The sequence below is a fragment of the Platichthys flesus genome, chromosome 15 (genome assembly GCF_949316205.1).
Source record: "Platichthys flesus chromosome 15, fPlaFle2.1, whole genome shotgun sequence".
Lineage (NCBI taxonomy): Eukaryota > Metazoa > Chordata > Actinopteri > Pleuronectiformes > Pleuronectidae > Platichthys > Platichthys flesus.
The window spans coordinates 15,556,746-15,568,344 of NC_084959.1; the positions used below are offsets into that span (position 1 = coordinate 15,556,746).

General features: G+C 41.3%; 1 protein-coding gene across 8 annotated transcripts; it reads right to left on the minus strand.

Annotated features, from left to right (window-relative positions):
• Positions 1-140: 140 nt before the first annotated feature.
• aifm1 (apoptosis inducing factor mitochondrion associated 1) lies at positions 141-10,997 on the minus strand. 8 transcript variants are annotated; one of them, XM_062405593.1, is made up of 27 exons: positions 10,735-10,997; positions 9,283-9,410; positions 8,948-9,071; positions 8,812-8,856; positions 8,290-8,391; positions 6,932-7,006; positions 6,746-6,817; positions 6,565-6,636; positions 6,377-6,454; positions 6,195-6,266; positions 6,014-6,085; positions 5,826-5,903; positions 5,642-5,713; positions 5,465-5,545; positions 4,985-5,118; positions 4,749-4,879; positions 4,453-4,543; positions 4,189-4,273; positions 4,037-4,113; positions 3,848-3,956; positions 3,630-3,737; positions 3,397-3,485; positions 3,178-3,318; positions 2,377-2,519; positions 999-1,123; positions 692-882; positions 141-579 (listed from the first exon to the last, which is right to left on the minus strand). In XM_062405593.1, the coding sequence occupies exons 1-27, from the start codon at positions 10,820-10,822 to the stop codon at positions 508-510; spliced, it is 2,655 nt and encodes an 884-aa protein (XP_062261577.1). In that variant the 5' UTR covers positions 10,823-10,997; the 3' UTR covers positions 141-507. The 8 variants fall into 8 exon arrangements, with proteins under 8 accessions (XP_062261577.1, XP_062261571.1, XP_062261572.1 ...); XM_062405587.1 differs by having other exon boundaries at positions 6,377-6,448; positions 10,735-10,973; XM_062405588.1 differs by lacking the exon at positions 6,377-6,454 and having other exon boundaries at positions 10,735-10,973.
• Between the last annotated feature and the right edge of the window lie 602 nt (positions 10,998-11,599).

Sequence of the window (11,599 nt, forward strand, 5' to 3'; positions counted from 1 at the left end):
CAACAGTAATCACAGATTCAAACGCTTCAGGACACATGAGCTCGACCACACAGTATTTAACAGCCAGAAAAAGAAGAAGAAAAAAAAATAATCACATCAGAATGAAGGTCCACTTTTCTGTCTGAAAATAAGGGGATCGATCCAGTTTAAAAATAGCTTTTATTGCAGCTTCTCCAACAACGAGCTGCTCTGATCACACAATTATCCATTATTTAACTTTTTCTGCCTGCTGGGGAAAGCGGATATACAAATCACACACATTTGGTGGTAGCGGGAACATGAGACTGTGATTTCTCCCTGAATAGAACCAAACAAGTGAAAGAACAACAAAACCGATGCAGCACATACAAATTCCAAATGTGAAAATATTTCAGAGACATGATGTTGAGCGTATCGTTTTGTATGCGTGGTCAGTTGTTTCATAAACCGTGTGGCAATGGCTGCCAAAGTTCAGGCTTCACATGAGGCGGACCTGTCCTCCCATAATGAGCATCAGCCCTGAACATCTTAATCCTCGTGGATGTTGAACAGCTTTGCCACTTCGTTTAGATCAGCATGTTCCTCTCCATCCTTGATTATCTACAAATAACACACAAAGACATTTTAATTTAAAAAACTAAACAAATTATTAATCAAATTAATCTGCAACGCGACACAAAGTATTTTTTTATAAAAACTGAACAGTGTGTACCTTTCTTGCAACGGGCATTCTGTTGAACACGTTCCACAGGATGATGCCCACCACCACCTTGTCTCGCAGGTAGAAAATAACTCCTTTGCCGTAGTTGTCTCTCTGCTGCTCCAGAGCAGGGGCAGGGGTGGAAGAGGCCACTGGGCTGACGGCTGTTTCCTCTGTTTCACTTTCAGAGCGGATCCCAGTTCCTGCAGCACATTTAATGAGAATTAAGAAATGCTCAATCTGACCCTTTGTCCTCAAAATCACTCTGTTTATTTTTGCTTCATAGGATTAGGGCTAAAGAGATAGTGGCTGTTCCTACCTGAATCCTCTGTAGCAGCTCTAGGTGTGTCCTTGGCTGTGGCTTTGGCAAACACTCCTACTGTTGGCAAGCTGCTGTCAACGATCCCAATGGCTTCATAGCCAACATCAGGCCCCAGGTCACTCCTGTGAGAAAACATGTGAGGATTGAAAACATGTTGAGAGAATTATGTGATTTAAACCCTTTGGAGTGAGAAGTATTCTCTCTTTATTAATAAGACCTTTCATTGATAATGGAACTGAAGACAAATCTAAATTGCTTATTTTCACATTCCAATGGTGTTTTAGGACTTAGCCAATATATATTTACAGGGCAGTAATACAGTTAATTTGTCCATGTGCTATCAACAACATTTTCTAAGCAAACATGATATCTAAATGCGTTGCGTTGTGACGCACATTGAACTTCAGTGCGTAAATATCCTTAAAGTTAAAGTACTTATTTTTTTTCACATCTGGGGAAGAACGTGCAACAACCATTTTTTTCTTTCTATTCATACATGTAAAATGTAAGCCTGGTTAAACAGCGAGGTGAGAGAGCTTCTCAGTTCCTGGCACGTTCGTGACATTGAACATGACTCGCAGGGCAAAAACAGAAAGGTTAAACGCTATGTATACCCATCAATTAAAGAAGAGGCATCCTGCTAAAAGGTTTTGCTCAAGTTGATTCTCCAATAGATTTCAAAACTGTGTGTGTGTTTGTGTACATCACATAGGATCAGCTGAATCCTGGTAAGATTGTGTGCGTAAATGCACAGGAGGCATTACAGCAGCCCTGTTATGACACTGTGATGGGAACATCAATATAATATCTGACTACACAAGCTGGGGGGGGGGGGGGTATTTTTTGGACGGCAATGACCCCATGTTTTACAAAGCAGTCACATTTCACCAGCTGCCAAAAACGTGCAGCAGCAGTTTTTCTAGCGAGGGCCACAATCCACACTGTACTACAGTTTTTGGCAAACTCCTTCAACTCCCCATGTGATTATATCAGATGTTGTTTTTGAAAGAGTTAGTACACGTGTAATAAGCTTGAAAAATGCCTGACTGAGTATTGCAGCCCTCTGCTGGCCACTCAATGTCCTCTAAAAGCGTTTTAAATATTTAAGGATTTTTAGGATGAAAGCAATCGGGCATGTTCATGTAGGACCGAATCTGAGTCATTAACATGATTGTACATGCCGCTCCAGTGCCAACTTATTTATATGTGTGCTATGAATCTGGACTCAAAGTCATTAACAATTCAAGCTTTTGCTTACAAAAAAATATCTTTCTTAATTTTCAATTCAAGCTGGTTTCAGGGTTTGCAGCCGCAGCTCTCATTAGGGTGTGTTTTAAATGTATACTCAGGGAAAAAGAAGAAGTCTGGTACCCACCAGAACATAGACTGATGCCAATAGGGTTTGTTGGCTCCGGTCATGTTCTCTCCCGCCAGTCGACCGCTCACAACAGCGTGATCGTGGTGTTCCACTCGTCTGCGGCCCAGTCTGATGTCGTAGAAACATGCAGCATCTCCTGCCTGAGAGGAGACACAAGGGATTCAGGAAGTTTGGCTTGGAATAGAATTCAAATTAAAAGACTAGATGTTAAAGCGAAGTTTTAACTGAAAAACTGAAAACTAAATGCAAAAGAAGAGACCAAACTATACTACATTTCAAGAGGTGTATTATGTTGTAGACATGACTTGAATTTGCCTGAAGATGGCACTATATCCATCTCTCCATGTCCTACACTTGGAAAATAAACTTATTTGCAATTTGTCTATTTATATTTGCTCAACTTCCGTTGCAATGTTTAAATAAAATTTCCCCATTTAGAAAAACTAGGGTGAGTCATATTACAAAACTACTGGCTCCATGACAGTTAATTCACACTTTTTAACCTTAATCTTTGCAAATGATGGGTCAACATGAACATCAAAATTGCTTAAACAACTAGTGATAATTTTAACTACATGTTTATTATTATAGGTATACGCGCTTTCTATTTTCCAAATCGACTCAAAACCAGTCAGTTAATAATGGAAATAGTAAATGTAATGTAGCACACATAACTGTCACAGTACTGATGGAAGGATGATCTGAAAAATAATATGATTTTTTTTTCTCCATATTTTCCTACACAATTCTTCTTGATCTTGACCGATTACCTGAATTACCTTGTGAAATTTAACTTACCACCCAAATATTGGACCTTGCTTGCAGCTCTGCATTGACCCGAAAGCCTCCAAAGTCAGAGTCCACCTCCAGACCTGCTGACTTAGCCAGGTCAACATTGGGCTCCAGGCCAACGGCTGCAACTATGTGATCAGTTTGCACCTACGGGGAAAAGAACCAAAAAAATAAGTAACTAATTTTCCTGAGACACGTTGCATATGGGCAGAAATCTGAACTCACCAATCGGCCATCCCTGAGCTTGATTTCTAATCGATCATCTTTGAAAGTCACAGACTTCACCAAAGCTTCTGCGATGACTTGAACACCCTCTAAAAAAACCAAAGGGAGAATAATGTTATTTATTGGTAAAAAATAAGATTAGTTAAGATATAAAGAAAAGCCGTCCCTTTTCTTTGGCCATCCTGCCAGTTTAAATAAAAGGAGGTTCACATAAGCTACAAAATCAAATTAACCTCTCTTGACTTTTTCAGTTGTCCAATTGCTCAGATACTCAGGCAGAACTTTTCCCATGTTGCCCTTCTCAGGGAACATCTGCATCACCTCCAGACCAAACTCAGACGCTGGAAAGAGAGAGAATGAATGATTCAGCAACAGAACAATAACTAACTTCTGTTAAACTTCAGGGTTATCATCTGTTCTGTTCTGTTTTCTTCTTGTCAAGGAGTCTTACATTTCCTGCCGAGGGCACAAGCCAGCTCGCTGCCCAAGAACCCGCCTCCGATGATTGCGATGGACTTGGCTTCTCTGGAGACCTTGTCCAAGGATTTGAAGTCATCAATCTGTGGAGGAGAACAAAATGCAATTTATTCCATAATAATATTCCTATCATGTCAACACCCCCTTGTGGCTAAACACTGACCTTGCGGAACAGAGTTGTCCTCTTCATCACCTCCTCTCCTGCTCTTTCAATGGCCTGTAGATTTCTTGGCACCCCCCCTGAAGAGCAAAGTTCACATTAGTTTCCATGAAGATTAGACACATGCAGTAACAAATGCATTTGCAGCGACTCACCTGTAGCAATCAAACATTTGTCGTAGGAAATCTCAGTGTCGTCGTCCAGTTTCACTTTGTTTCCTCTCACATCCATGTGAACCACCTACAATAGATTAAAGCATCTATTTAAAATCCAAGTCATTATAGTTTAAAAAAGGAAAATTAGATCTGCAAAAAAAGTTTATCCTACTACTAACAACCACTATTATTAGTACTATTTATAATGATGAAGTCAGCAGCACACTGTAGTGTGTGATGGTTGAAGGAAAAATCTAAACCAACCTTTCTACCAGAGAGCACAGCCACGCCACCATTTTCTGCACCTGCCAATTCTTCTGCTTGAATGTAGAATGATGGAGGCTGGAAGTAGATGCTGGAAAATAAAAACAAAGATATTAAAATGATTGAACAGTTTTCTTAGTAAAAAACAAATACACCTGAAATAACTCAATAAATAACTAAAGAAAGTATTAAAGCAAGACTTGGAGGAAGAAAATCATTTACAACAGTTTTAAGGGGTCGGTTAAAAGAAGTACAAAAATAAACCTAAACACAAAACAGAAGAAACTGAAACACACCTTCTTTCTTTTCCATTCCACTGTTTGAAACGCAGAGTTTCTGTCACACTGGAGTCATCAGAGAACCACAGTTCTTTAGAAAGAGGTGGTCTCATGTACGGAAATTCTGACTCCTCAGTCACAATTAAGACCTGTTGGCAGAAAAGGCCATAAAAGTTAAATTTGTCAACTGAGACTCAGGTAATGAGCTTAATTCGGAGTTTGGATTTGATGGTGAAATCGGAGATGTGACTGACCTTGGCACCGGGGTCTCTGGCTCGAATAGACCGGGCAGCAGCGAAAGAGGCAGTACCCCCACCAATAAGGAGGTAGGGGGCATGTGAGGGCACCTCGGGAAGGGTAGGTGTGGCCTCCACTGCTGGAGTTTGAACTAAGAATGACAGCAAAAAGCGAGCAGGAGAGAGAAACAGGCAATAAGCAAAAGCAGGAGAAAGACACAGTTCATCAGCATTTATGAATTACACAGAACACTTGAGGAGTAAATGCACCTGGTAAACAAAAGAAATCCAATTTTTCATGTGAGTGAATTTAACCATTATCATTACAAGAAGCCAAAACAACGTGAAGGAGTCATGAACAGAAGCTGCAACGAAAAAGAAATGTTAAAAATATAAAAAAAAAAAAGGGAGAAAAGGTGTTTGAAATTAACATTATCGCTTTGGGGGAAAGAATCGGCCCGCTCCCCTGCTCCAGCCGAAGCTGGACAGTTGTCTTACCACTCTCTGCCACAACTTCAGGTTGAGCCTCGGCTGGCTCTGCTGCAAGCGGCTCGGCTGTTTCTGCTGCTGCTGTGGGTTCTGTTAGTGTGACCGGATCATTAAGTGGTTAAAACAAAGGAAAACCCACAGTTGTGGTAAATTAAATTCACTGCCTCCGTGCGCAGGTCTGCTTACCACTCTCTGAAACGGGTGCAGAAGGTGACTCTGTTAGCTCAACTGGGGACGATTCGGTTGGGGGTGCTGGTTCTGGTAGTGTAGCGGCAAAAATTACACAAAATAACCTAAGATGTACCCTACAACTTATAAAGTAAAATTGTATTTGCAGAGCTGTAGATCAGCATGTCGACTCATATCTTACCCTCCTCAACTATAGGTGCAGGAGATGGCTCTGTTAGCTCAACTGGGGACGGCTCGGTTGGGGGTGCTGGTTCTGGTTCTGGCAGAGTAGCGGCCAAAATTACAAAATAACCTAAGAAGTGCCCTACAGCTTATAAAGTAAAATTGCATTTGCTGAGCTGTAGACCAGAATGTCGACTCATGTCTTACCCTCCTCAACTACAGGTGCAGGAGACGGCTCTGTTAGCTCAACTGGGGACGGCTCGGGTGCTGGTTCTGGCACTAAAGTGGTAAAAAGTTATTGAATAACTTAATCTGCACTACATCCACTACATAAATTCCATATTTAACTGAGCTGCAGATCAGAATATCCTGTCTTCTCATATCTTACCCTCCTCGACTAGAGGTGCAGGAGGTTGCTCGGTTGGCTCAACTGGGGACGATTCGGTTGGGGGTGCTGGTTCTGGTAGTGTAGCGGCAAAAATTACAAAATAACCTAAGATGTACCCTACAACTTTTAAAGTAAAATTGTATTTGCTGAGCTGTAGATCAGAATGTCGACTCATATCTTACCCTCCTCAACCACAGGTGCAGGAGATGGCTCTGTTAGCTCAACTGGGGACGGCTCGGTTGGGGGTGCTGGTTCTGGTTCTGGCAGAGTAGCGGCCAAAATTACAAAATAACCTAAGAAGTGCCCTACAGCTTATAAAGTAAAATTGTATTTGCTGAGCTGTAGATCAGAATGTCGACTCATGTCTTACCCTCCTCAACTACAGGTGCAGGAGATGGCTCTGTTAGCTCAACTGGGGACGGCTCGGGTGCTGGTTCTGGCACTAAAGTGGTAAAAAGTTATTGAATAACTTAATCTGCACTACATCCAATACGTAAACTCCATATTTAACTGAGCTGCAGATCAGAATATCCTGTCTTCTCATATCTTACCCTCCTCAACTAGAGGTGCAGGAGGTGGCTCGGTTAGCTCAACTTGGGATGGCTCAGGTGGGGGGGCTGGTTCTGGCAGTATAGCATAGCAGTAAAAGTTAAACAAAAACGTCTTAATGGGCTAATACATAATATCCTTATTTATCTGAGCTGTAGATCACAGTGTCCGGTCTCCTCATATCTTACCCTCCTCCACTATAGGTGCAGCAGGAGACTCTGCTGCTTCTTCCGGAGGTTCTGCTTCTAAGACAGGCTCATCTGCTGTTGAGGTAATCCAGTTTAGACTAAATTCTTTAGAGATTATTTAAGTGGTTGTCCATTAGGAACCATGCATTTCCTCAGATTTACCCCAGGAAAAGCAGCATGCCATAACAGTATTAACGGGAAGCTGCCCAGTTACCTTCTACATATAACATATACCACATTATACCAAGTACGTTTTGGTTAAATGCTTCTTACGTTGCAACACGTTGCAACTTTTTACCTTAAAACAGCAACTTTAAAATGAGTTTGATGGTTCACTGATTTGTAATGTGGACAATGGTGAATAGGAACCGTCTCCTGTGAGAAATGTATAACTGAAAGCCTACATTTTCAGAATCAACTTAACTTAATTTAACATTAATATTACTAAGGAGCAGAGTATGAAGTAATATGTTGATCAGAGTGTCATGGCTGTTTTTGTATGCTTGTTATACCACACTGTTCACATGTACTTTGAGAAATGCAGTCCACTGTAAAAAGGCAGCTTCCAATTATGTACAACATTATCACATCAGTTTATAACAAGAAAATGTATTTTGAGAAGGATCCCGGGAAAGTTCGACAAAGTATGACACATTCACAGAAAATGCCAGATAGGATGGTCCCATTTGAAATAAAACAAACACACACAAAAGGAACAAACAATATTGTTAGAAAATACTGACACAACTCAAAACACTGTCTCATAAAAACAGAATTATTTACAGTTCAGGGTGAAGGTTAATATGTGAGTGTGGGACATGTATACTGAAACTGTAAATGGGTTAATGTACAATGTGAGTGGACAGGAAATAAATAACATCCAGTGAAATAAACAGATAAATGACACATGCATAATTAAGAAGTGAAGACGTTGGGAAAAAATTAAATGAACACATTGAACAAGAAGGAAGTCACAGTTCAGGCAGAGAATAAATACAACACGTGCTATGAATGTCCAGAGTGCCTCATGTATAAACCCTGTTACCATAAAACAGTTATTTCATCTTATGCGGATGTGGGATAATTATGGGCAGTGTTAAAAGAGAAGTGACCAAACAGGTGTGATTTACAACCTCCTTATTGTGCACCAACCTCAGCCAACCAGCTGGTGTCGCCATTTCTTTCACCAAATTCCTCAGTAAAGTACAATGTGTTCAAAGTGTAATGAAATGCAGGATTCCACATTTTGAATGCAATTACAGTTTTTTATACTACAACGTTTTAGTGTAAACACAAGGTTTACACAGGAGGCATGTTTTATTCATTCATTTAGGAGTTAAGTAGCGAGTGCAGACTACCTGGGACAGGTTCAGTTGTTTCAGTGGGAGCCGCTGCTTCAGCCTCAGGGGCCGGAGGGATCGGCTCCTCTGGTGAAGGAGCTGCCTCAGGCTCTGCAATGGCTGAGGAAGAAATAAACATAAATATCCAATATTACAGTATGAAATGATTAGTGTGGCGTAGAATTATATTTAACATGTTATGTGACATTCAGACAATTGTTCAAAAAATGATCAGAGATAAGAGAATCAATTTAATCATGAATTAAATAAAGTTCAGCTGACTCGTTATTTGCTGTCTATGTGGCAATAAAGAGGAAGTTAAACATTGCACTGCTGAGTCAGCTGATTCAGAGCCCATTTTTGGTGCAGATGACATTTATCTACAATTTTAAAACAGAAAGCTTAAGCAACTAATGCATAAGCTCTTTCTTCACCATCATGACAGTTCAGTCGTAGTACCTATTAAGTTATTAAGAGATATGGAGCATGATCTGTCAACACAAAGATAATATATTCTTAGAAATCACAGAAATAACTCACGCTCTGTTTCAGTAGCTTCCACAGCTGTTTCAGTGGCTTCAGTTGCTGAAACCAAAACAACAAAAAATAAATTAAACGGTTAATTGTTCATGACATGACATTGGAATAATAATATCAATCAAGAACAATTGCTCACCAGACAGCTCTGAGAAGTTGAGTGGCTGGTCTGTTTGTTGTGAGGATATTTTCAGCGGTCTGGAGGAAATGTCATCTATACGTTCCTGATATCTACGTTGGTCACTTTTCACAGTTCTGTACGCCTGTAAAGACCAAACCAAACAGTTACTCACAACAAGATCCACTTTCACTGTAGAGGTGATAAATCTGTCACTCAGATCCGGTGATGACTGTTGGCTTTGAGGAGTGAAAGTGTAGGGTATGATTGTCTGGTTGAAATCAGCCATCTAACACCAAAGACAATTGCGTATTTTAAACATAGACCCGATGCATATACTTTGTGTCATAACTCACATATACTCCCCCAGCAAAGGTGGCTGCTCCAACCAAGGCAACGTACAGCTGTGTGTCCCTTCCTATCCCCGAAGGGCCCGTGGACATGTTAGCTGCTGGTACACGTACTGGTCCGCCATTGTTCAACACTGGAAACAGTAAACATCACAAAAACCATGAATGGATAAAACTGCATTAATTTCAGTGCTCACAAAAGGTAATCTGGAGTGAGCCATGCAGCGCACACATGTGAAGAACACCTTCAGTTTTTTAGTAAAAACCCAACAAGTACATTTACCATGACAGAGGATGCTTTGTTTATGATCATGGTGACTAATACTAAAGTGTATATTCTCTGATCAATCAAATTTTCTTCAGCTGGTTTTCCAGGAAAAGTCACATCTCTCCATTTCAACTTGCACTTCCCCCAAAATTATGATTCTCACTTTGGGACTATGCGCGCACAAGGATCCCTGTGCTTGTTAACAGGGTTGATTAAAGAAAGCCCAAACTCGCATTCAGGCTTCAGAGGGTAGAACCTTCCCTTATGATCGACCCCCTCTCTTGAGCTGCTTTCTTCATCACTGTACATTCCAGACATCTGCAGGCATGTAACTAACGGTCTGAAAGAAACAACCCCTGTGATCCTTGTAAGCACGGTGGAATCTGACGGGGGAGGGCTGGCCCTAAACAATGATATTAATTTTTTTTTTTAAAAGACTTTGGTCAATACCAATTATCACAATTACTGTCATAAAATTATTATCATTTGTGTCCAAAGACAAACGTTGGCTGTTGAGTGAAGGTTTCTCGTTTAAACTCTTATTTATGAGAAATGTTGACATTTGGAAGTCGCCTTTGTCTAAGGCGACTTACATTTAGTGCTTCAACGTCTGTGAAGTTTATATTTAGGGGCTCAGTATCTTGCCCAAGGACACTTAGGCATGCAGATGGAGAAGACTGAGGATTGAACTGACAACCTTCTGGTTAGAGGACGACCACTCTACCCCTCAGCCAATCATAGCGCCTCACTATGCTGCTCAATGATCATATCATCACCTTTTGTCACTGATGACGTTTACCATTTAGATGTTATTGATTATTGCTCCATGATTGGCTACAGATTGTTATAGCACCCAGCAGGTTCAAGTACAAACCAGCACGGAACTTGATGTATGAACTTGACAATGACTTGAGTTTTATTATGATTATGCTTATGATTATAAGTATGATTGTGGTTATTATTATGAATTGCTGTTGCTTTCTGGGAGACTGCCGGTAAGACTTATAGCAAGTGAGAGGAAATGTTATCAAAGTTAGCTAGTTCGGCAAAAGTGTTAGTTAGCTAAGTTAGCTTAGTAACAGGTGAACTGCGACGAGGCACCTTGAGCCAAGATGTTGGTCATTCAATCTGTTACATGCGGCGTGTTAAATCTGGGAGCCACCATGAAGTTAGTGCAGAGAGGGACTGACCTGCTCGCCTCCCATTGAGCCGGCACAGAGTCGAAGAGGCTCTAGCTAGCGGTGGGAGCTTCTTCCACACGCTCCTGCATGACAGCATGGTGGCTCCGCGGTGGTCTGTTCCCGGTGTCAGGAGGACGGAGGTCGGTCTGGAGCACGGGCTGCTTCTCGCTGCCTGCGGACACACGCTCCCAGAGACTAGCAGCAGCAGCAGCAGCGCGCTAAACGTCAAGGCCAGAGACAGGTCATTCGTCCGAGGGGAGTCATGGGTAATGGTGCAGAGACTTTAAACGCGCACGAGTGGTCGCCACAAGAAAACCAAAGAGGGGAAACGCCCTCCAAAGAAAGATGGCGACGCTCCCCGGACGCTGTCAATGTTAACGACAGTAGTGAACACACGTTACGTAAAGTCTGACATGACTGGACAGTTTTTTGGTGGTAGTTGTTTAATTGTGGACATACACTGCACAGTTCAGATCACAGACGTGTAGGAAGACATTTAATCTCTGTTTTATATGGTGTAACATCCAGTGGAAGCGGTTTCCGGCTCTTTTCCTCCAACGCTCTTTGGAGACTGTCGTAATCCCGTTTCTTCTTCTCCACATTTGCTGTAGACAACATGTAGCCAGGGGGTGCTGCGGCCCTCTACTGTTTGTTTAACCTGCACTGCAGCCACTGCAACACGGTCAGAAGAATGAGTTTAGGCACGAAACACAGCAACAGAACATAATAATGACTGAAATCATTCAGACTAATCATGAAAGGGATTTATTATCTATATATTCAGAAAAAAACAAGGCAAAAAGGAGAACAAACATAAAATGCTAATGGACTGGGGTTTTCACATCGATCTTTGTCCATTGAATTGTATTTTGTA

Bases quoted from the DNA above. Each gene is read 5' to 3' on its own strand.
- aifm1 (XM_062405593.1), bottom strand. From the start codon at position 10,822: ATGCTGTCATGCAGGAGCGTGTGGAAGAAGCTCCCACCGCTAGCTAGA. The intron at 5,546-5,641 runs GTAAGCAGACCT...TCACACTAACAG, and splicing joins TGCACCCGTTTCAGAGAGTG to AACCCACAGCAGCAGCAGAA. The intron at 883-998 runs GTAGGAACAGCC...AATGTGCTGCAG, and splicing joins AGCTGCTACAGAGGATTCAG to GAACTGGGATCCGCTCTGAA.